The following is a 24,657-nucleotide window of genomic DNA, read 5'->3' as shown; positions in this document are numbered from 1 at the left end:
CCAGCCGAGGAGCCTGATGTGGGGCTCGATCCCACAACGCCGGGATCACGCCCTGAGCCGAAAGCAGACACTTAACGACTGCGCCACCCAGGCGCCCCGTAACTATTATTATTTCGCACGGTCATGTTGTATCCTCTTTGACAGGCCCCATGCTCCTCATTTTCCAACAACTCAGCTGCCTTAAACGGACCCCGAGTTACCTCAGGGCTGAGAAGCAGCTAGTCTTTGATTTTCCTGGTCACCCGACTGGAGGGGGTGCCCAGGTTCTCAGGAGCTTCTTGCCTTTCTAGCCTCATGAAAACATTAAATCCTTAGGTGAGAGGACTCTGGCCCTTGGTGTTGGGTTCTGTGGGTGATGGAGCAAGTGAATCATCTCATGGAGATGGCCTTGGTGTCTCTCCTCTTGGGCTAAAGGTGTGTCTGTGGGTAATGAGAGTCGTTTAGCTCCACCACAGGCAGCCCCAGGAGCCTGCTGGTTTACCCTTCGTCTACATTCGGAGTAACTTCCGTAGGTAGCCCCAGGGCTTGGTGTAAGCCATTCCAGGGAGACTCTGTAACTCTGTGTGCAACTAGTACAGGCCTGGTGTAGGTGGCTTGTTTCCCAGTTTCTATGGAATCTTGAAACTTGGAGTCCCAACTATGGATCCACTGAGAGAGGCTTTCCCCTCTCTGGAGAGAAGCTGTGGGGCTTCTCCAGAGACTCATTACAATACCGTGATAACAAGGCCCCAGCCACTTCAAATCCCTTGGCTGTGGACTGCTCTAACTTTAAAAACGGAAGTTTAGGGGCGCCGGGCTGGCTCAGTCGGTGGAACACGTGACTCTTGATCTCAGGGTTGTGAGTTCGAGCCCTGCATTGGGCTCAGAAATTGCTTAAAGCAAAACGAAAGAAAATTGGAGTAAGTGACTGGGTGGTTCAGTCAGTCAAGCATCTGCCTTCGGCTCAGGTCGTGATCCCAGGGTCCTGGGATCGAGCCCCGCATCAGGCTCCCTGCTCAGCGGGGAGCCTGCTTCTCTCTCACCCCCAGCTCCTCCACCCTGCTTGTGCTCGTTCTCTCACTCTCTCTCTCAAATAAATAAATAAATAAAATTTTAAAAAATAATAAATAAGTAAAAATAGAAAATTAAAAAAATTAAAAAGCTGGAGCAAAGTAAGTCAGTCAGAGAAAGACAAATACCAAACGATTTCACTTACGTGTGGAATTTAAGAAACAAAACAAACGAACATGGGGGGGGGGAAGAGAGCCAAACCAAGGAATAGATTCTTTTTTTTTTTTTAAAGATTTTATTTATTTATTTGACAGGGACAGAGACAGCCAGCGAGAGAGGGAACACAAGCAGGGGGAGTGGGAGAGGAAGAAGCAGGCTCCCAGCCGAGGAGCCTGATGTGGGGCTCGATCCCACAACGCCGGGATCACGCCCTGAGCCGAAAGCAGACACTTAACGACTGCGCCNAAGAAATAGATTCTTTTTTTTTTTTTTTAAGATTTTATTTATTTATTTGACAGAGATACAGACAGCCAGCAAGAGAGGGAACACAGCAGGGGAGTGGGAGAGGAAGAAGCAGGCTCCCAGCAGAGGCCCGATGTGGGACTCGATCCAGGAACACCAGGATCACGCCCTGAGCCGAAGGCAGACGCTTAACGACTGCGCTACCCAGGCGCCCCAAGAAATAGATTCTTAACTACAGAGAACACACTGAGATTTATAAGAGAGGAGGTGGGGGGGATGGGTGAAATGGGTGATGGGCATTAAGGAGGGCACTTCTTGTGATGGGCACTGGGTGTTGCATGTAAGTGATGAATCACTCAATTCCACACCTACGACTGGTGCTGCACTGTGTGTTAACTAGCTGGAATTTACATAAAAACTTGGGAAAAAAAAAACCCTGAAGGTTTGCTCTTTTTCTTTCCATTCACAGAGCACAGAGTCTGGTTGAGGGAGTGAGGGGAAAAATGGCAGGTAAGCCCTTCCAAGGGCTGGACCAGGGAGTTCTGGCCACGGGCGTTGTATGGCTGTGGTGCGTGGGTGTGGACCATGCCCCGGGAGCTGCAGGGTAATTCCTCCTCTGTCCTTTCTTAGGGGTCTCTGGCTGCCCTTGTCCTCGTCATCCTCCAGGCTCCTTGAGCTTGCTCTAGCCACGGTGGCCTTCTTGTTCTTCAACCACTCTCACATCTGTCTCAGGGCTTGGGGCCCCACCCCTTGTGGCATCTGCTCTGTGTCACCTCTTTAGATGGGCTTTTCCTGTCTGTCTAACGTAAAACAGATCCCTTCTTGTCACTCCCTGTCCCCTTACCCTGTTTATTTACTTTTATTTATAACACTGCCTGATATTTTATTTACATATTTATTTTTGTGTTTTTTTTTCTTTTTAAAAAAGATTTTATTTATTTATTTGACAGAGAGAGAGAGAGAGATTGGGAGCACAAGCAGTGGCAGAGGAAGAGGAAGAAACAGGCTCCCCACTGAGCAGGGAGCCTGACGCAGGGCTTGCTGCCAGGACCCTGGGATCATGACCTGGGCCGAAGGCAGACACTTAACCGACTGAGCCACCCAGGCGCCCCTTGTCTGTTTCTCCTACTAGAAGGAAAAGTATGAGGCTAGGGACTTCCCTGTTCATTGCTGTATCTGCTATGCTTAGAACAGTGCTTGGCATAGAGGAGGGGTTGAATAAATATTTTTTTTGTGAAACTGAGAAAGCAACACACCTCTTGCCCAGAGGAGTTTTTGCATGGAACAGAATAGCTGTGGGGTACGGGCAAAGGGGAGGCGTGAGCACTCTTTGCAGCATTTTGCAGGGTTTTGGGCATAAGATGCCTTTTGAGAAGGGGATGTGAGGCATGAGAAAACCAAAGGTGAATCACTTAGGCTAATTCATGTCCTCTTGGGATGATTGGTCTCTCTCTTAACACCAGCACCAGTGAACTCAGGATGTTTTCAGCACCTTTGACGGCTTCCCTGAGACCACTTTACTATGTCCTCATCTCTGGGCTTCAAGAATGGGACCTACAGTGATAAGAAATGTGGAGGATGGATACTCAAGAATATAGACTTGCTTCCAGCCAGATGGGACCATTCCTTGTTTAAAGCATAGGTTATACCTCCATGCTTTGGCTCCTGCCATTCCTCCTAACAGAGGTCTCTCCCCCTCCTCCCACATTCCAGCTACTACACTCTCTTCAAGATCTCGTTCAAATTCTTTCATGAAGCTTTCCCAGCCATCATGGGCAAGAACACCTTTTCCTTCCTCTGAACTCCTTTAAGTCTTACTGCTCATATATTCATGACATCTAGCTATGAACAAATGGGGCAACTCAACTAACTAATTAACTGACTAACTAACTTGGAAGTCTTTTTCTCTGGCTTCTCCAGTCTTCAAATGTCATCCTTCCCTTTGGCGCTTAAAGTCACAAGCGACCAAGCCTGGATCCTGATGAACAGCCTGAAAGTTCAGTAGCCTACTGGATGCCGTCCCATGGAATTCCCATAATTCCCAGAGGGTGCTTACGTTTTCTGCCAATCCTGCTGGTTGCGCAGTTCAGCTGGTCTTCCGGACGTCTCGTGACCACCTTCTGCAACTGCTACTCTTTTCCCAGACCCTCCCCACCTCCATCCACGTGCAAACAAAGGCCCTTCCATTATCTGTCCACGTACATGAAAGACCAGCTGTAGCAACTACCAAAACTTCACAGAAAGCCATCTGAGAATTTGACTCTTCCCACTTCCCTCCTAATCTACATAGACATGCTAGTTTGCATGTAATGTAAGGGATTTCCCAGACAGAACTCCCTGAAGTTATCTATGGGCTTTCTGGTCTAGACTACTAACTCTTGGAGGGCAAGGACTGGGCTTGTTCTCTGATGCGTGTTCAGCAGTTGTTAAAAGTGCCTGAGATATAAGTGGTGTCAGTAAATATTTGTTGAGTGGAAAGGAGCAGAAGAAAACCTGCACTTGGCTGGCAAAGGCCAGTCTGGGCTGTGCAAAGGCTGGTGGCTCTAGCACCTCAAGAGGCTTTGGTAGTGACTCCCTGAGCCTATTCTTTTTTTTTTTTTTTAAAGATGTTATTTATTTATTCATTTGACAGAGAGACACAGCAAGAGAGGGAGCAAAAGCAGGGAGAGTGGCAGGGGGGGAGGGACAAGCAGGCTGTCTGCTGAGCAGGGAGCCCAATGTGGGACTCGATCCCTGGGATCATGACCCGAGCCGAAGGCAGACGCTTAACCGACTGAGCCCCCAGCGCCAGATCCTGTCAGTCTTGAAATTCTTCGAACAATATTCATGTAAAAAATAGTATCTCGTTATTATTTCATATTTACTGTATTACTAGAGTGGTTGAGTATCTTTTCATATATTCATTGGCTATCTGTATATCTTTTGTGAATTGCTTATTCATATTTTTTGTCCTGTGCACAAAGATAAAACATTTAGGGGCACCTGGGTGGCTCGGTTGGTTAAGCGTCTGCTTTCGGCTCAGGTAGTGAGCCTGGGATCCTGGGATCGAGTGCGGCATTGGGCTCCCCGCTCAGTGGGGACTCTGCCTCTCCCTCTCCCCCTGCTTGTGTTCTCTCTCTCTCTCCATCCCTCTCTCTCTCCCTGTCAAATAAAGAAATAAAATCTTTAAAAAAAAGATAAAACATTTATTTTTCTGCTGGTGTTACAGGATTTTTTCCTTTGGTGCCCAATTTCTTGGTCAGCCCGCTTCAAAAAATGAAGGGGTAGACCAAAGAGTGGTGGGCAGCAAAGCAAAGTGTATTGAGTGACCGTACAAACTCCTTAAATGCAGGGGACCAGAGAGGGTTGCCACTAGAGTTCCTAAGTCTACAGGCTTTTACTGGTTTGTTGGTGGGCTGTTTTAATCTATTAACCCTCCGTAAGCCTGTCATCCACTTAGGTTTTTGTCATCTATCCTATGGGAAAGGGTGGAGGGCTCCTTCCAGGGTGGTGCAAAATCCTTTTAAGGGTGGTTTCCTCTTAGGTTAGGGTGGGGGTGGGGGGGCTTGAATGCCTGCCTGCCTGCCTTTCTTTCAACTATCCTTCATCACTGGGTTGCTTTCTCTTTTCTAATTGCATTGTATAAACTATTTTTGGGCTTATCAAAAATCTTAATAGTTGCATACTGTTCAATTTTGCAATTTTCCATCTAGGGAAGGAGATCATTGGTCAAACAGGCAAAAATGAATGTACAAGGTGCTTAACACATCGTTCATAATACAAAAACATTCAGAAGGATCTCGAAAATCCAACAATAGGGAATTGGATCAATGCATTACGGCAAATCTGCACAAGGGAATACAATTAAAATAATGATATATTTCTGGGCACCTGGGTGGCTCAGTCGGTTAGGCAAGCTACCTTTGGCTCCGGTTGTGATCCTGGGGTCCTGGGACCAAGACCCGCATTGGGTTCCTTGCTCCACGGGGAGCTTGCTTCTCCCTTTGCCTGGCACTCCCCCTGTGCTTGCTTTCTCCCCCACTTCTCTAGGTGTCAAATAAATAAATAAAATCTTTAAAAAAATGATATATTTCTTATACGCTATATTCATTGATCTAGAAAGAGATTTCTAACAATGAAGTTAAGAAAACATCTCATAAACCACTTTGTCAGTATGTTTTTATCCTGGTAAATATATATTTATATGTAATAATGTGTGTGTGCATATATATGTCTATGTATCTGGAATATATATACACACATTTATATATAAACTTATAAATATATACGTGTATTCCAAAATGTTTAACGTGGTTATTTCTGGGTGGTATAATTACGGGTGGTTTTTAATCAAGTAATTAATTATTATTATTTTTAAAATATGGAATGCTTCACAAATTTGTGTAATCATTCTTGCCCAGGGGCCATGCTAATCTTCTCTGTATTGTTCCAATTTTGGTCTGTGTGCTGCCAAAGCGAGCACTGGATAGTTTTTTAAAAGTCTTTTTTTTTTTCTACAATAAAAATGTTTTGTTCCCATAAAAAAGGCAAAATGTTCTCAGAATTTGAACCTCCACTCAGATCGGGGAGTAATGAAACTTCCCAATTGAGTCTCCCCACCAAAGCAGGTCTCATTTACCTCCCGTTATGTTAGGGTTTTTGGCTTCAACCTTTATTGCTTCAAACTGAGCGTTCAGTCCACTAAAACCTTCATTTGGGTTGGATGTTTTCATATGACCTGTCCTTGCTTTACTTGTTTGGCTCACTTTTTAACGCAGGAGATGTGACCTTCATCTCCGGCCACAGTTTGATCGTATCAGAAGACAGAGGAGTGCAGCTGCTTCCTGATTGGTGAAGCCCTCCTTCCTTCCTCGGCAGGATCCTTTGGGAGAAAACTGCTAGAACTTCACATTTGAGAACTTGCTGTCCCTTTGGAGCCCCTCAGGTAATTCTCCTTGGAACATTTTACGATCTGACTTCTGGAAATCAGTAAAAATTACGTCTGGCCATCGTCCTTCAACATTCCAGCAAGTGAACTTGTTAGTGGGGCAAAAATTTACGAGGTCCTCTCCTTCCAGCAGAAGGAGCTGATGTCCTGATGCCTGCGACCTCTGGCACAGCTGTATCCTGCCTTAGGTTACTTTCACCATCTGAATTAAAAAAGCATCACCCACGTCCTCTGTTTATTTTAACATCTATTCTGTACTCCTACTGGGTTTTATTTCCTGGTCGCTTCTTTTATCTGCATCCAAATGTTTCTTTTCGGAAGGTTTGTGATTTCCTTTTTGACATACACACTACTGTTGAAAACTGTCATTAGACCTACTTCCTCTGAGCAGTGGCATCTTTCCAGGGTCACCCACCAGTCATGAGCTCCATATAATCTATTTATTTTCCTGTGATAAAATTCATGTTCCCATTCTGGTCTTCTATAATATAGCACTTCCCAAGCTAGGATTTTACTAAAATTAGTGAAAATTTTTTGGGAAAAAAAATCCCCCAAATGAATGTGTTTGGCAACAAGAAACGACATTTCCTCCCATCCCCCAAACAATCTTAGACTATCATCGTCTTTTCAAAGAAGACAATAATTTAATCCTGAAAAGGTCAGAAAGGACTTAATTTCAGAATTTAATAATATTGAAAAAGTCTTATTTCTTTATAGACCTGAAATCCTTTGTCAGGGACCATCTCCGGTCCACAGACCCATGTGGGAAACCACAGCTAGAATATACAGTTTTGCAGTTCTATTTGGACACTTTTCCCCTTTCCTCCAAAAGTTTAGGAGGTCCGTGATGCCCAGGTTTTGTCTTAGTTACTTTGCCATTTATCAGAGGCCCATATAACTTCCGTCACAAGTCGCAAGCGGTACCCCCAGTCCTGATCTGGGACACAGCCTTAGTTGTCTGGTTGTCTTGCCTCGTGCTCTTTCTTTTCCAAAGTCACTCTTCGAACTGGGAAGATGAACATAGCACCGCAACCACAAGTCCTTCAGAGTCCTCCGCCGTAACTAGCATGTCCCAGATTTCTTTTGCTTGTATAATTTGTTCTCATATGGACCAGTTAAAATACGAGGTTGCCAAATTGCAGCAAGCTTTGTCTCAGGCCTCAGAATATACTTGAGGAAGGAACTTCATCATTACCAAGGCCAGGTCTGGGCTCCTATCCCCTTACAGAGTTACCAACTAAGAGAATGGGGTCTCCTCCTCCTGGGGTGGGGGGAGGGCTGTGTGCCTCTGTGGGCTTCAGTGAATCCTCCTTGGTACTCGACCTAAGGATGCATTATTCCTGTGAAAGTGTCAGGGTGGGATTGTCTTTTCTCCTAGACCATAATGAAGAGTGATATTTAGTAGGATAGACACAAAGACTTTTCTAGCATAATAATGCTGAACTGATGCTATGAAAAACAGTCAACATTCACAGGAGAAAAGCTGGTTTGTTTTGAGCTATTTCATCCAGATGGGGTTCAGTTCTGACCCTCAAAATCTCATGTCTGGCTTGTTCCTGCAAGACAGACTAGGACTTCGGGGTGGGGGGAGGAAGGCAGAGGAGGGAGGGATACCAGAGATAAAGGACCTTCTAGAGCCTATCCAAGAAAGACTCTGTATGAATTGAAAGGTCACATGATGAGAGGAGTGATGTTTTTCACTGTTCGTTAGACCTTGTGCTTGTTACCAGCGGGTAGGATTATTTTCTATCTGGTCATGACCTATACCTGCAGTCATGGGCTGATCACCTGATAGGTCAGAACGGAGAGAGGTATTCATCAAGATTTCACCATCTTTCTGGCAATGGAACCAGGTGGCATTTTTAGCACGCATATTTTGGTGTCTATCCCAAGAACGAAGTTAAATTTAGCCCATTTCCTGACGGCCGCTGAATAGTGTAGGACTCCCCAGTCTTGGATTACTCACAGTCCTCTGTGTCTGTCTGTGGAATCGCTCCTTGCAAACTGCTAGGCCTTTGAGGAGCCCAAGTGTATAGGGTGCACTGGTCCCCCAAATTCTTAGAACACACCAGGAAAGGTGTAGACGAGTGGTATATTCAGTATTTTTTTAGTCCCAGTCCTGAGAATGTCAGGAATGACCCAGTCAGATGGAATGTGTGTGTGCATGGTGCGTGCACTCGTGCATCCATGTGTGTGGGCCTGGGTGTGTAAACACGGTCCTCTGGGGGCCCTTCCTCAGACTCTTGGTGCATGTGGTCCTGAGGAGTGTGTCTGCGTTGTGTTGGGTTTGGGAAAATCAGATCGGCGTGTTTTGCAGGTTCTCAAAGAGAAGTGGCTCTGGAGTGAGCAGAAAATGGAATTTCCAAGGCCGTGGGCCGTCCTTCTCCTTCTGGGCCAAGTGTCAGAGACGGATCAGTGCCTGCAGACAGCAGGCATCGGCATCTCCGAGGGAATATGTTTAAATGCAGATGTCACGGTTAGACTCCATCCAGATACACCGGATCAAACTCTGGGGAATACAGCCCAGGAATCTATACCAAAAAAAAAAAAAAAAGAAAAGTAGGGCAGGTTGTGTTGCTATGTGAGTGGTTCCCTCTCTCGCTGGCTGTCTCTCTCTCTGTCGAATAAATAAATAAAATCTTTAAAAAAAAAAAGAAAAGTAGGGCAGGTTGTGTTGCTATGTGAGTGGGTTTGGTGACGACCGCCTCACTTGCTCGGTTCTCCGAGGGGGTAGTAGCATCCATGTTCACCTCAAGTCCTTTTGATTTTCTCTCCTAAGTGTTTCTTGCAGCTTTCTCCGCGTGTCCGCTAGCCACTGGCCAAGCGCAAGCTACCGGCCTCTCCGGCTTGGACCACTGCAGTAGCCTGAAGTTCCCCTGCAGGGACCGTCCCCCTCCAATCTGTACTCCACAGAGCAGCCAGGGTAGCCAGTCCCAGTCACAAATTCGATTCTGTCACCTCCCCACTCCACCCTGACCCTCACTCCAGGTCTTTCTTTCTGTTGCTTTTAGGGTGAGCACAACATTCTTCTGGAGGCAGGATGACCCAGGTCCCTACCCACCACCCCAGGGTGGCCCTTTTCAGTTGCAATTTTATATTGATTCACGTAATTAAGCGTGTGTCTCTCCAAGACCAGTGCGATGTCCCATGAAGGCAGTTTCCAGGCTTCTTCACTATCGTAGCCCTCGTGCTTGGCATTGGGTAAGCTCTGAACACCTGCCCCCGCCTCCACACAGCAGGGCTGGTCATCAAGCAATCTTCAGTCACAAAGACACCCCGCCTTGGGATGTGTGATTCTACCCAGGAGTTCCATTCATTCATTCATGTCCTCATTCATTCATTCATTCCTCATGACAAGAGTAGGGTGACGTGCTGTCTGGAGCTGGGGAATTCTGCGCCCGGCTGGAGTCAGCCAGCACCCAGCAGGCACTGTGGCTCGTGATTTGAGCGTGCTTCTGAGCACTTGGCGCACCTCGCTTCTCTGTGCTCAATCCCAACAAACATTTATTGCACAATAACGAGGTGCCCAGAGGTGCTCCTTGTCCTCAAGTAGCTTCTGGTCTGGGGAGGAAAGGCAGACGTCGAACAGTGACAAGTGCATCAGTCTTACAAGGAGGGAGTTGGGTACACCCTGGAAACACAGCAGAGGGAGTCCAGGTCTAGTGTGGGAGGTCAGCGGGAAGCTTGCCTGCGTAAGGAACATCTGAGCTGAGATCTAGAGGAGGAGTGAGAGGCAGAACGGGTGGTAGGGGGGCGCCTGGGTGGCACAGTGTTTAAGCGTCTGCCTGCGGCTCAGGGCGTGATCCTGGCGTTCTGGGATCGAGCCCCACATCAGGCTCCTCCGCTGGGAGTCTGCTTCTTCCTCTCCCACTCCCCCTGTGTGTTCCCTCTCTCGCTGGCTGTCTCTCTGTCGAATAAATAAATAAAATCTTAAAAAAAAAAAAAAGAACAGGCGGTAGGAACAGTCCAGATGCAGACCCCTGTGGAGTGAACTTTGGAGGACGGGGCTATTTAACGGGCAGTGGGGAGCACCCACTTCTCCCTAATTCTCTTCCTGTGCCCTGGGGCTTGGCTGACACAGCCTGTGCTGGCCTGGGCAAATGTTACGCTGAACAGGAGAGGGCTGGCGTGGAAGCAGGTACCTGTCTGGCCCCCTTCTCTGACTCAGGCACCACCCAGCACTCTTGTCAGAGTGACATCAAACATCACAGCCACCAGTTTTTACTATTTCTTTATTAATATAGAAAAGGAGCCCAAGGCAGCTGGACCAGTAGTACAAGGCACCAGGAGTTAATACTATTCTGGTGAAAGGGTTGGCTTTACAAAACTCAAGGGGCAGACAGAAGCTGCCCTGGTTCTGGGGCCAGGCCCAGCCCACTGCCCAGAACCTCAGAGCAGTACCTGGAACCAGCCCCGGGAGACAGTGACAGGTAGGTTGGGGATGGGATGAGCTGAAGACCACGGGACAGATGGCAGGGATAGGGGGCCAGGCAGTGAGAACCATCCTGTGGCTGATGAGGACAGGGAACTGCTGGCTTGAGGCTGTCATCAGACCATGGACAGGGTAGAAAAACCCCGCGGCTACTAGTGGGAACAGGGAATCCAGACACAGCCCTGGGGTTGAAGGGCCTTTCCCTTATCTCTCCACCAGGGGCCACTTTTGCTCTATCCTACAGGTGGGGCTTCAGGGCCCAAGGCACAGAGGGAGGCCAAGAGGCCTCCCAATTGGGAGGATGAGGGGGCAGGGAAGGAAGCACTTGAGTGTCCCCAGCTTCGACAGCCAGGGCTGAGACACAGGGCCGGACAATAGCACCCCTGCGCATTGGGGCTGGAATGTGGGACAGGGAAGGGCTTACCCTCGGCCAGTGACCAGGACCAGCCCCATGGCTATAGTGCCTGCCTTGAACTTCAGCAAAATGGAGTCTGCAATGCGTACTGGGTGTCCGCAGACCTGGGTTCTAGCCTTAGCTCTCCTGGAGCAGAGCTATGTCACCATGGGCCAGCCATGTCCTGCCCTGGCCTGTTCCTTATCCGTTAATGAGGGCTCTGGATAGGACTTCTTAGGTCCGGGGAGGGACTCCCCAGGTCAAGGGCGCTCCACAGCCTGCTGCTGGTAGTTAAGGAGTTAGTAGTTAGTTGGTAGTTAGCTCCCAACCAGACTCTGGACAAAACTGGCATGGAAACAGAGGCTGGGGGGTGATGGAAGGGGATGCTTTTGCTTGGAACCTACCCCCACAAATACTCCAGAGCTGGGAAAGGCTGCCGGGCGCCTCTCCTCTGCCCAGGGGAAGAGGCCGCCCTCCCTTTGACACAGGGAGGGGACGTGGCTCGGTGCGATCCCTTCACAACGACCATCTGGGTAGCACTTGGCATGGAGAGAATGGGTGGCACTATGCAACCCTTTATGTTCTTGCCCGGGCTGGGGTGCTCAGGGCCTCGTGCGGCTTCGGGCTCCAACCCTTCTCGTGGCTCAGGAGTGCTCTTTTCAACTGTCGTCCTGCCCTGGGGACAGCCCAAGACTGCCTGGCTGGCACATGTTAGTCGGTGAGGAAAGGACACAGGGGCGAGTAAGCGGACAGGGAGGCAAGAGCGACTCTCTGGCTTTCTCCTCTTCCTCTAGGATGGCAGCTCAGTCGACTGAGTCACAGATCTCTTCCACCACAGAATTGAAGATGTGTGGCTGGTCTGCATAGACGTGGTGTGAAGCACCCTCAATCTCCTGCAGAGAGAGGAGGAACCCGCCAGGGGCGGGAAGGCCCTTATTTCCGAGCACTGGGAAGCTGGCACACCATTCTTTCCCCCCCAGAAACCTGCTGGCCCATCACCTAGGAGCACTTATCAGAAACAATGGTCCACCTTTCTCCTAGAATTTCAGCACTTTCCTGTGGGGGTCAATGAATCCCGATGCCCCATTCTTGTTCTCCTCTGGCTGTTCACTGTACCCCCTTCAATCCTGGCCCCACTGCCATCTGCTCATTTCATCCACGGGTCTGCTAAGCCAGGGCCCATAGGTGGCGCCCAGCCTAATTAAGCATACTCATTAGCAAATGAGGGGGGAAAGGGCTAAGACAATGGGAGGGGAGAGGAGGATGGTAGAAAGCCTTCATGGCAGCCTCTACCACTTGCTCTACTGTTCACGGCTCTGATCTGGGGTGACACAGGGGGTCCGGCGTGAAGGCACGCCGTCCCTGTCTGACTACGGAAGAAGAACCAGTCATTCAGCTGAACTGGACTCTACAGAAAGGAGACCCCCCTACTTACAGGATCACAGAGTCAACCCTTTCAAATCCACTGCACGATTTGAACCCGCCCGTTCCTCCTTCCCCTCGACTCTTCGCTCAGCCGTCTCCGCCCCGAGGCTCCTCTGTACCCAGAGCTCCTTGCCGCGGGCAGGCACTCAGCACACGCTTCCACCTTAGTCCTGCTCCTTGGCTGGCCAACATACCATGTCTCGGACGTAGGAATCGGGCCGCTGCATCTTTACTTTCTTCCCCGTGCTGGTATCTATCCAGGTGTTGGCCCCGTAGATCATGGTGATGGGCACATCCTTGCGAATCAAGTGAATCCGCTCCAACATGGGGCGCCGTGCCCAGCCGAAGGACTCCATCATGGCTTTGAATGCCGTCTCCCCACTGCAGGAGCAAAACACGGTGAGGCCACGCACAGAACAAACGCCGCCATCTGGTGTCAGTGTGCTGGGCTTTTCAGAGGCTGGGGTGGCACCCCTGTCACGTGTGTATTCCTCTCAGGCACTGCGGCCTGAGAAATACTCGGAGGAGGAGACAGGTCCGAAGTTGTGGAGGCCTCCCAGCACAGGAGACAATTGGGGCCCACTTGGGAAGCCTCCTGATGCTGACAGTTGCCCAAAGAAGCAATGGGTTTATTCAACAGGTGTTCACAGATCATGCCCCGGAACAAGTGTGGGGACATCTGAGTCACACAGAGGTGGTGCCGGCCGTCCTGGCGCTCACAACTATCTCACACTTTGGGGAGGCAGGGATTAAGTAGCTGATTATTAGAAAGAAAAAGAAAGAAGGAAAGAAAGAAGGAAAGAAAGAAAGAAAGGAAGGAAGGAAGAAAGGAGAAAAAGAAAGGAAGAAAGAAAGAAAGAAAAAGGAAGAAAGGAAAGAAAGAAAAGAAAGGAGAAAAAGAAAGGAAGAAAGAAAGAAAGAAAAAGGAAGAAAGGAAAGAAAGAAAAAGGAAGGAAGGAAGGAAGGGGGGGAGGGGGGGAGGGAGGGAGGGGAGCCTGGGCGGCTCTGTCAGTTGGGCGTCCAACTTTTGGTTTCGGCTCAGGTCGTGATCTCAGGGTCCTGGGATCCAGCCCAGTGTTGGGCTTCGCGCTCAGCGGGGAGTCTGCTTGGGATTCTCCTCCTCTTCCCTTCCCACTTGTGCCCTTTCTCTAAAATAAATAAATCTTGTAATAAATAGATAGCTAATCATATGATTATATAACTTCAGACTTCTCAGGAATTATGAAAGGGTGGTGAACAGACAAGGGGGCTTAGCTGGCTGAGGGTGGAGGAGAGGGGCCAGGGGCTCATGTGAGGGGCGCTGTGAAGAGCAAACGTGAGAGCAGTGCCAAGCGCTTCCTCAAGAGACTCTGGAATGGGGGCGCCTGGGTGGCGCAGTCGTCAGGCGTCTGCCTTCGGCTCAGGGCGTGATCCCGGCGTTCTGGGATCGAGCCCCACATCAGGCTCCTCCGCTATGAGCCTGCTTCTTCCTCTCCCACTCCCCCTGCTTGTGTTCCCTCTCTTGCTGGCTGTCTCTGTCAAATAAATAAATAAAATCTTAAAAATAAAAAAGAGACTCTGGAATGACACACGGGTCTTGTGAGGACCCCGGGGGAGCTGTACTACGTGAGAAGCAAGGCCCATCAAATCTACTTTGCTCCGTGGCCATTTCCTTAGGCTGAGAAAGTAGCATGAAGGTCTGCAAGGCTGGGATGAAAGCCAGCCTTCTGGGCTGTCTGCAGCTTTTGCGGGAGGCAGGAGGTGGCGAGGTTTGGGAGACCGCAGCCTACTGGGCCCAGCCTGTTCGGATATTGTACCCCAGCCTCCTGTATGGTACCCCTGGGATGAAGACAAGCCTGAGTTCTGCACAGGCCACCAGACACAGAGTTCCTCCTTAAGACACAGCAGCATGGTGGAAAATTATGGACTCCGGAGTCAGAGAGATGTGAATTCAAATCCTGCCTGTTTTCTTAGCAAGCCATGTAACCAGAATACACTCTAATTTTTTTTACCTACAAATTGCAGAATTATATCCTCTTTATTCTTTCACTGAGGAAAATGAAAATATGTATAAGGCCCCTAAGATGAGGTGAAGCAAAGTAGGTAATGCCCAGATATTCTCCCCTGGCCACATTTCATATTTTCTAAGGGATGGGTAAGAGTTACGGTGGGTGAGCGTGTCAGGGTTACAACTCAGAAACACTCAGATGGTTATAAAATTGAGTGATGGCATTGCGAGGAGAGGGCCGATGATCACTGATATCATCTCTGCTTCCCCCAGGACACGAAAGAGTTGCACGATTATACATTCTGAGGCAGAGGTCAGGAGGCCATTCATTCCACACAACTAGGTCTGGGACTGGGGAAAGTTCTGAGCAGGGAGCTGGGGTTGGGCCTCAAGTGGGTATGAGACTGGCACCGTGCCCAGTGGGGGCTGAGAGAGGGGTCAAGAGCAGGAAGCAGGGGGCTACCTGATTTGACTGCTGAGCTGGGTCTCAATACCACCGCTTAAGCGGGGCCCTTCAATTAGCAGAGGACAGTTCCCATGCTGCCCCGAAGCTGGCTGGGCTGCGTGTGAGGCTAGTGCCCAGACGGGACTGCAGGAATGCAGCCCCCCGCCGTCTTCACAGCTTTGGGCTCACCACAGGTGACCTGAACAGGCCTGGAATGAGGTGGGGCCCTGCGGCTGCTCCAGTGACCTTGACTTCCCCCAGATGCCCCACAGCAGGCTGGGTGAGGCTTCCACGGAAGCGTGTCACCAACCTAGCCTCCCGTATCAGCCGCGCTCAGGGCACCGCCTGACGGGAAGATTAACACCCTCTCAGCCGCCAAGACTGCAGATCATCAGGTTTGGGGGGCCTGCTGTGTGAACGGTCATAGATAGAAACATCTCAAGATTTGGACGACACCCCAAAATGTCCAAAAGGGTGTGGAAGGAACTCCTGTCCCAACGGTACGTATTTCAAGGTGCACAGAATTAAATTTTAAAATGCATACGCTTTCCATCTGCAGTTCTATTTGTAGGAAGGTATTGTAGATATAGTCGTGTGTGTGTGGACGTGTGTGTGTGCGTAAAGGAAGATGTGCAAAGAGGTTCTCTGAGCAATGTCACATAACATCTCAGGCCGGAAATAGCAAGGAAATTTGAGGAACTTCAGGCTGGGATGGAGACTTTTTTTCCTGACTTTTAAAAAATACCATATTCCTATCACTTTTTCAGTTAAAACAACAACAACAACACTTTTAAAAGGTTTTCTAGACTCTTGCCTGTCAGGCTAACTGCCTATCTCCAGGGAAGAGTTAAGAGTCTTCCTCTGGAGATGGGCAGCATGTTTAAGCAACCTATTATCTTCTCCATCCCTTCGTGCCTCTCCCTGGGGAGGTCTCTGGAAATAATCGAGCCTGCTAGTGCCCGTGCTTCCCTAACTGAATGAGAGCTTTGTGCAAGAAGAAATACAGCAGAGAACGGTCCTGGGACAGTTCTGGAGTGTTTCCAGCAGCTGGAGTTTTGTCTCCAAACCCGTCCACTCCGAGCTGGCTCTAGGAGCTGCCCTCACCTGGGATTCTGCGCATTGCAGTGGTAGATATACTCAGACATAGTATCATCTTCAAAGAAGTCTGCAAACTTGCGCTTGAAGTCCGGCCGGAATCGCTGAACCAGGCCAGGCCCTGGGAGGGGAGAGAAAAACATGGGAGTGGCCAGTCTGGGGGGCCGGGGTGGTGGTGTGCAGGGAGACCCCTCCGGCATGTGCATGTTTGAACAACTTAAACCAAACGTTATTTCTCTAGGGGTCTGTGCACTCTGGGCATTTAACTTCATAGTGGCAGACAGAGTGTGTGAGCTGTCGGGGAAGCCCCAGATGACAGCAAGTCAGAGTCAGCTGGCTACCAAAGAATGCAGACAGTTCAATGGAACCAGCTTAGCTTCAGCTCAATCAAGTCCCAAGTTCTGTCCTTCCAAGGATCTCAAGCCCTGTAAGAGTCCCTGGCTGAGGGGTGCCTGGGTGGCTCAGTCAGCTGGGCATCTGACTTTTAACTCTAGATTTCGGCTCGGGTCCTGATCTCAGGGTTGTGGGACTGGCCCTGTGTCAGGCTCTGTGCTTAGTGGGAGTGCTTGTGGCCCCCGACCCCCTGCTTGCTCATACTCTCTCTCTCAAATAAATAAATAAAATCTTAAAAAAAAAAAAGTTCACGGCTGACATGCTTTTCTTTTACGGTCTGAGCTATGTTCTTTCTCCCTGAGACCCTTAGGACCCTTAGGGCTTTTTTTTTTTTTTTTTAAGTAATCTCTGCACCTGATGTGGGGTTCGAACTCACAACCCCGAGATCAAGATTTGCATGCCCTACCGACTGAATCAGCCAGGCACTCTGAGACCCTTATGGCCTTTTACTCTTCTGAAGGTAACAGATGAAGCCAGACTACCTGCCAAGAGTCCTCTCATGTCCAGGCCTGTAACAGAATCCGAGTGGAGAGGTGAACTTAACTCTGGCATATCAGACTTGGGCCGCTGTCTCGAGCAATCTGTTCCCCTCACCTTCCTTTACAGCACGCACCCAAGCAGGGGGGCACCCGAAACAGCCTAGAAACTGGGCCTAATCGTCAATTTCTGATCTCTCTCCTGGTCTTCTGTGTGTGTGCGAGGATCAAACTGTGAGAGGGAGGCACAGCCGGGATCCCCTGGGCCCTGGCCTCCCTCCATGGCTGCCAGCCAGCTGCTCAACCGTGCTGGCTCTGAGGCCCACGCACAGATCGGGCCAGATACAAGTCCAGAGAAGGGGAGAGCAGTCAGAGCAAGGCTTCTCCCTGGAAAAGGACTAGAGAGGGGTGGCTGGAGGCCGCAGTGCTGGGAACTCTAAGAAGGTCAGCGCTCTGATCATTTACTCTTCTTTCGCACCTTCGCGTCTTGATAACCTCCCTTTCTTCCCAAACTCCTACCTTCTACTCAAATCCTCAGTTTCCCTCTTCTATCCAGAGTCATTCTTTGTTTCTTGAAGGGCCTTGAGAGACAACTCTTTTCAGCCATCGGTAATTAACTTGGAACAACTGGCGGCTGAATATCACTACGTATACATAAGCCGTCATTACAGGGTACGAGGTCACCAGTCTTTTCTACAGAGGGCATCTGCCTTTTACTTCAGCAGATTAAAAAGCACCCCCTCCCAGAAAGGAAGCGTGTTGGCAGCACGGGGTCAGAAGGCCGAGACCTACTCGTTTTACTTCTTCTGGCTGGCTCCGCCACCTTCCTTTCCTCCCCTCCCCTCCCTTCCAGAATTTGCTGACAGCTCCTAAGTGGCCAAGATACAATAGCTCACTGGAGTAGGGCACAGTTCAGAGGGGCCTGCCTGCCCCTCTGGGTTCTGTTGGAGGCCCTGGCTCCCGCAGGTGCTGGGTGAGCTGCAGAGATGGGATCTGATGGGGGGGGCATGCTAAATCACCAACAGGTTGCCATAAACTCACACACGTAGCCTAAGAACTCAGCAGAGCTCACTTCATGGCCCCTTTCTCTCTCTCTCCGGGGGTCTAGCCAAGGCAGAGAGGAATAGTTCTGCTCCATCTGTCCCCGGCATAGGAAAGCTCTTTGCGTGTGGATAAAGGAAAAAAAAAGAAGCTTCTGAAACTGCAGACAAAGAGATCTGGTCCAGATTAAGAGCTTTAAATAACAACGCTAGGCCTATTTCCACTTCTCGTGGACAAGCGGGCAAAGTGGGAGTCTAGACGCAGCGGGGCTTCTAGAATGGGATGGCCTTGGTTTAAGGAGATGGCTCCTTTATCTGCAGGCTACTCACCCCAGGGCCCAGCTACTCGAAGAACGGCCAGTGGATTGGAACGCCCTAGGACAGACACCACAGCCTTGAACCAGGTTGGGGGTGCACGGATCTCACTGGGGTCAGTCGGTCGAAGGGGAAAGCCCCATGGGTCCACCAGGATGAGGTGTTTAACTCTAAAGGAAGAAAAAGGAAAAGACAAGTTGTATGTGCTTGGAAGAACCATAGCCCTTAACTTGCCCAGGAAGAAGAGAACCATCAGGCACTAATATTGTAAGGTTCCTGGTGGGACAAGGAATTAGGTCACGAGCCGGAGAAGCGACTCCTCCTTACCTTTCAGGGTACTTGATAGAGTAAGAGGTGGCCAGGAATCCTCCCAAACTATGCCCCAGGAGGATCATACTGGGGATGCCCATGGTCTCCCGCCACGTCTCTATGGATGTCACAAACTCGTCCTCGGCCCCCTCGGGGTCCCTGGGGAACGTTGGCCTCGAGCTCCGCCCAAAGCCAAGCAGATCGAAGGTGTGCAAGGTGCGGCGGGCACTCAGTGAATCCATGTTGAGGATCCAGAGGCCCACGCCGCCCCCGAAGCCGTGCACCATTACCAGGGGGGTGCGATCCCTCAGCTCCGGGCTCACGGTGACCGTCCAGATCTTGTTCTGGTTTGGGAGGGACACATATCGGGCCAGGAACTTGTTCTGGAGGCCTGGGGAGAGGGGAACGCAGGGCAGAGCAAGAAGACTGTTTTCTGACAGCACTGTCATGTGTCCTTCAGCTTCCTCTCTCCATTGCCAAACCCGTCCCAACTGTCCTTACCGCCTTCCTTTCACAACCCTCTGACCACATGCCCTAAGAGATCAACTCCAAACACACTTTGTGGGCCATCTAGTCTCTAGGTAACTAGAGGGGCCATCTTACTCCTCCAGATTGTGTGTCCGGCTCCCTTTGGGCCCAGCGTGGCAGTGACCATATTGGCCTCGCAGAGCTCCCGCAGCCAATGCTCTTGTACCTGTGTGAGCTTGGGGCTGGACAGAGGGACGGACGCAGCCTCCCTGGGGGTGTCTGGCGGGGGTAGCTTCTGACTGGAGCTGAGGCAGGTGGAGGGGGTGATGGGTATGGACTGAGCCACAGGCTTATTCCTCTTAGAGACAGGCAGTGGGCAGTGCTTGCTCTGGGGCCTAACGGTCACGTGACAAAGCGGCTTGGGGGAAGTTGCCTGGATGCCGGGAGGAGGCCATTCTGCAGCTGTGCTTATTCAGGCTCCTAGGAAGAAAGGGTACCCATGGCTGGGGCTGTGGGTGCAGGGCGGGGAGGATCTAAGGGAGATATGGGCAGACGCAGCTGAAGGGTCTTGCTTGAGCCTGTGGCTGCTGCCGATGATGGGATGCCCTGCCCCAACGTGATACTGCCCAAGAGAGCTGGTCTGTGGGAATCCCAAACTACTGTAGTGACCACGTAAGTGTGGGCCTAACTGGATGGAATGCAGCATAGCAATATTAGAGAATACAGGACCTCTGCTGGGCCTCAGGTGGAAGCGTAGTAAATCTGAGATATGCTACGTGTTTGGAAGAAGAGGGAGGGAGGGAAGGAAGAAGGGAGGAATGGGGGAAAGGAAGGAGGGAAAGAGAATGTGTAGGGGTGTGTGTGTGTGTCTGTGTCTGTGTGTGTTGTGTGTTGATAGTTGGTATAGGGTTTGAAATGAAGTTGTGGGATGTGTCAGGAACTAGCATGGCGGAAGGGAGGGAGCTGTCGAGAAACCACTATCGTAAAATATGGCGTCCCCCGTGCAAATCTCTTCTCTCAAATCACTGACATCCTTTCCTTCCCCCCCGCAAGCGCTGTGAGTCAGGAATCAGTGGGCTCTGTGTAGCAGCCTCTGGGGAGATCCTGTACCCTCCTTGGGCCTCCCGATGGAGGTGGGATCAGCTATCCCTCCTACTTACACTGGAGGATCCTGGCTTCCACGTTCTTCAGCTGGGACATGGAAGTGGGGCGCCAAGCAGGCAGCCAGCTACTCAGCCAGCCTTGAGGCCTGGGACAAAGAAACACAGTGACACCCATTGGCAACATTGATGCTCCCAGGCTTGCTGACAGTTACAAAGTTATCAGGGTGCGTCCCAGGCTCAGGAGACCCATGATGGCAGTCAGCAATTCCCCGCTGCCTGAGAGACTGTTACTCTTCCCCAGCCAATGGCTATTAACAACACGCTCTTTGTTTCAACAGCTACTCGGGGCACCATGTGAATCCCACTTTACAGTTTGCAAAGCACTTTCACATGCATTATCTCATTGGGCTTTATAACTTTCCCGTTGTTACTGGTTATCATAATGTTCAAGCTCACAAGGGGAAAAAAGCCAACTATTAACTAATATGTCAGTTATCTTTATCTTTTCCCATGGCCGGGACTGTATGTTCCTTTAGGGTAGGACAAATTCCCATGCCACCTGCCCTCCTGGCAGGGCCTTGGGGTTTGTTTGTGACCTCTTCCAAGCCCCTGGAAGTACAGCGTGGGGTCAGTGCCCAGCTGGGCTCTCAGGCAATCAATCAGTCTAGTCTGGAACAACAAGATGCGACAGGAAGGGAGCAGGAGGCAGGAGACCTGGGTTCAAGTCCTGTTGGGGACTGCCTTGCCAGGTTGCCTCTGGCCTCGTTTTCCAGATTACAAAACGTGTACGAAGCTCACATATATCCTCACCTCCAATGGCGCCAAGTAAAATGATGATAACCCATCCTGCTCTCTCCTTTATTCCCAAGAAAATGTAAGGGTGCAGGGTAGAGGTTGAAAGCACCAGTTTTGTGACAGCAGGGGCGGGGGGGGGGAACCCTCTGGTTCTGCATCACACTATCATCATTTACAAGCAGAATGGCTTGGCCTGACAAATAACTGATCTTTAAGCATCTAGATATGTAAGGGACCTCAAAAGGTGCCTGGGACAAATCAGATGCTGAGTGAGTTCATTATTCTTTTTCCATCGTATATGATATTTTTCCTTTCTTGAACTCTGCCTGAATGAAGGGGATTACAAGACGGATACCATCAGCTACTGGAAGGGTCTGTGAACATCGGCATAGTCAGGCAGGGGCGCTCTGTGGGGGAATGAGGGAAACCATTACTGATCCCTCTTGCCACACACTGGACATCCCGATACGTCATTTGAAGCACAGGATTTTAGATTAGGATGGTTCCTTAGGATTCATCTGGTCCAGCCTCTTCATTTCACAGATGAGGAAACTGATGGCCAAGGAGGCCAACTGACCAGTTAGAAAAAGCAGCAGAACTAGAGCCCACATCTCAAATCCAGGTTTCTGTATCCTTTCTGTAGATGTTCCAGCCTCAGCTTTTTCTTTTTCGAAGGAGAATTATTTTGAAAGTTTATTTATTGATTTACTTATTTTTCGGTAGTATCCACACCCAGCATGGGGCTCAAACTCACAACCTTGTGATCAGAAGTCACATGCCCGGGGCACCTGGGTGGCTCCGCTGGTTAAGCGTCTGCCATGGGCTCAGGTCATGATCCCAGGGTCCTGGGACTGAGTCCCCGTCGGGCTCCCTGCTCATCAGGGAGTTGGCTTCTCTCTTTCCCTCTGCCCCTCCCTCCTGCTCATACTATCTCTCTCAAATAAATAAATAAAATCTTGGGGAAAAAAAAGTCACATGCTCTACCGACTAAGCTAGCCAGGCGCCCCCAGCCTCGGCTTTTCAAACTCACAGTATATAACCGCACTTTCACACTGTCTCTTTTTTTCTCAAAGGAAGTGCAAAATAAACCAGAAGGCCAGAGTTCTAATCCTGACACTGCCGCTTACCAGCAGTGTGACTCTGGGCACATTACTTAGCCTCTCTGTGTCAATTTCCTCATCTTTAAGAGAAAGATAATAACAGTATCTACTTCATAGGGTTTATATAAAGATTAAATGAGTTCATGCCCCTAATGCACATAGAATAATGCCTAGCATAAGATAAACTCCCAACAAATGCTCTTTTCCCCCAGCTAAGTCATAAGCTGCCTACATTCATTCAACTCTTCGATGACTGCAAGAAATCCCAAGGTTGCAGCTGAGAGGGGTGTATCAGTGACTTCATCCAGATGAGAGCTGTCATTCACAATCAATCCAATTGTATGGAGACTCTCACCCCTTTTAATACTCTACTGGAACTCCTTACTGTAGGCTTGAAGCAAGGGCACCAAGACCGCAGAATTTTGCCAGTCTTAAGAGACACACTTTCTCTCTACATCAGAGACTGTGACAAGACGGACCACGACAGGTGGACCCCACCTTGCCTTGTACCTGCCCAAAGCAGCACTGGGGAGATATGCCCGATGCCAACAGCACCATGGGCTGCTCAGCAGATATTCTTCAGGGAGGAGCTTTACTTTGCCTCTCTTCACCAAAAATGTTACAGTTAAAGCACTGGAAATAGTCCCTGGCACAGTGCATCTACTCAGTGCTACTGGGGAGGTGAGGGCTAGGGTGGGAAATTGAGGCAAGAGGCAGAGAAGCCACTCAGCCATGAACTTAGCTTGACCAGAGTGGTCTCTTCCCTCTGGAGAGCTTTCATCTTGGGGGCGGGTGAGGCAGAAGGCGGTTCTGCGTTGGGTCAGAAAAGCCTGTTCTGGACCTCTGTGATTTGGGCAATCTCCTCTAACTTTCATGAGCACTGGCTTCTTCATCTGTGAAAAGGAGCTGCACTACCTAATCCCTACTAATCTGTGTTTCCCTAAGTCATTGCGGCCACTGTAAATTTCCTTTTGGGAAGGTCATCTTTAGAAAGTAAAACTCTCCCTGAGCAGTTCCTTCAAGCCCAGAAAGCTATCATGGCCATAAAGTTAATTAGGGTTGCAAGCTGCCAGTTCTGCAGCTCTGAAGAGCAGGAACACGGGATCCAGGAAAGGGCCTGTTCTGCTGAAACCAGGGCTTGGTTGGGAGCTGAGTCATTCTTCTGGAAGCAACTTTTCCTTGCTTTCATCAGACCGCGAACTGCTAGTCACACCACCTACAGGTGGCATCCCAATCCTGATGCCCTTGTGACAGTGATAACAAATCCCCGAAACTGTAATTCCGAAATCACAGCATCAAGGGTCTCGGGATGATTAAAAACGTTATCAACTAGGTTCGCAGGCGGCTAAGTGTCTCAGTGGGCGAGAGCTAAAGAAACCTGCGAGCCCATTACTCCAGACAATCCCAGCGCGGGAGCCCTCTCTCTCTTCTTCCCATGCCCTCTCCCTGCCCGGCTAGGAGAGGCCCTTCCCGCCCCCGCGACCACGATCCTGGGCCAAATCTCGACGAGCAGACCTGACTGCGGACTGCTACCCGCGCGCCCGCATCCCACGAGCTGCCTCGGGGGCTCTGGGCCATCACCACGAAGTCTAACCTCTTCGCACGGCGCCCAGAGGAGCGAGGAGCGATCGCGAAGACTGCGGTGGCAAGTCAGTCACTCAAGCTGTAGGCAAGCTTATCTACCATCGCTCCCCGAGCTCTGCTACCGCCTCTCCTGGGCAAAAGCAAAGCAAGCAAACGCACCCCCGGCCCTCCCATGAAGCCGACCTGAAAAAGGAAAGGCGGGAAGGTGTCTACAACTGTTCCTCGGTCACCGACAGTCCCGGGATCACGGCCCAGAGAGAGAGAGAGAGGAAGAGAAAGACACAGGATTAACTCACGGTTGCTCCAGATCATCAGCCATAGTAAACAAGCCCTGCCGGGTCGAGCTGAGCCAGCCCATCCCTCCGCCTGACGCCAGCACCAGCTGACCCACAACCGGGTCGGATAACAGAGGGGGCGTGGCCAGGCCGCGGGGCGGAGGCGGGCCCTGAACCCGGCTGGTGGTCCAGCCCGGCTCTGCGTGCGGACCGAGGGGGCCCCGGGGGCTCACGGAATAGGACGGTAATCCTGCTCACACATTTGGGGGACAGTGAGGGAGACGGGCAGTTCTGAAAGAACAGGGTGTCTCACCTCCTTCAGCCCTCCAGTCTGTCATAGTTCAAAAGTGACAGGACGACCCCAGCACGCGCGCACACACACTCCTTGGGCTTCCGCGTAGAGCTCCCTCCCCTCTGGTAGCCTCCTCCTGGTGTTTTCTCCTAATGTGGGGCTTATGATGCTTATGGAGACAATACTACTGGTTGAGTGTTTCTTACAAAGGGGCCGGGGGCCTGTACCCCAAGTTGATTGCCAGGTTTTGCAAATTAAAAACACGATGCCTTAAGTTGAACTTCAGATAAACAACAAATACTTTTTTTAGAATGAGCACCTCAGGTGCAATATTTGGGACATAAGTGGGC

General features: G+C 50.3%; 1 protein-coding gene and 1 non-coding gene across 3 annotated transcripts; both read right to left on the bottom strand.

Moving 5' to 3' along the window:
• Positions 1-5,806: 5,806 nt before the first annotated feature.
• Positions 5,807-5,914, bottom strand: LOC117797316. Its single transcript, XR_004622248.1, has one exon. It is a non-coding gene; the product is annotated as a U6 spliceosomal RNA (small nuclear RNA).
• Positions 5,915-10,593: 4,679 nt separating this feature from the next.
• ABHD4 (abhydrolase domain containing 4, N-acyl phospholipase B) lies at positions 10,594-24,153 on the bottom strand. 2 transcript variants are annotated; one of them, XM_002926015.4, is made up of 7 exons: positions 24,037-24,153; positions 20,319-20,407; positions 18,709-19,081; positions 18,397-18,551; positions 16,167-16,278; positions 12,825-13,011; positions 10,594-12,098 (listed from the first exon to the last, which is right to left on the bottom strand). In XM_002926015.4, the coding sequence occupies exons 1-7, from the start codon at positions 24,096-24,098 to the stop codon at positions 12,009-12,011; spliced, it is 1,068 nt and encodes a 355-aa protein (XP_002926061.2). In that variant the 5' UTR covers positions 24,099-24,153; the 3' UTR covers positions 10,594-12,008. The 2 variants fall into 2 exon arrangements, with proteins under 2 accessions (XP_002926061.2, XP_019662272.1); XM_019806713.2 differs by having other exon boundaries at positions 23,924-24,059.
• Positions 24,154-24,657: the final 504 nt, after the last annotated feature.

Source organism: Ailuropoda melanoleuca, chromosome 20, assembly GCF_002007445.2.
Source record: "Ailuropoda melanoleuca isolate Jingjing chromosome 20, ASM200744v2, whole genome shotgun sequence".
NCBI lineage: Eukaryota > Metazoa > Chordata > Mammalia > Carnivora > Ursidae > Ailuropoda > Ailuropoda melanoleuca.
This window is presented reverse-complemented; position numbering and strand designations above follow the sequence as displayed.

What these genes read in the sequence shown, in the direction of transcription:
- ABHD4 (XM_002926015.4), bottom strand. Translation starts at nt 24,098, where the DNA reads ATGGGCTGGCTCAGCTCGACCCGGCAGGGCTTGTTTACTATGGCTGAT. An exon ending in GCTGATGATCTGGAGCAACC is followed by an intron (nt 20,408 to 24,036) that starts GTGAGTTAATCC and finishes TCTTTGTCCCAG; the next exon opens with GCCTCAAGGCTGGCTGAGTA. An exon ending in GGAAGCCAGGATCCTCCAGT is followed by an intron (nt 19,082 to 20,318) that starts GTAAGTAGGAGG and finishes CCCTCTCCCCAG; the next exon opens with GCCTCCAGAACAAGTTCCTG.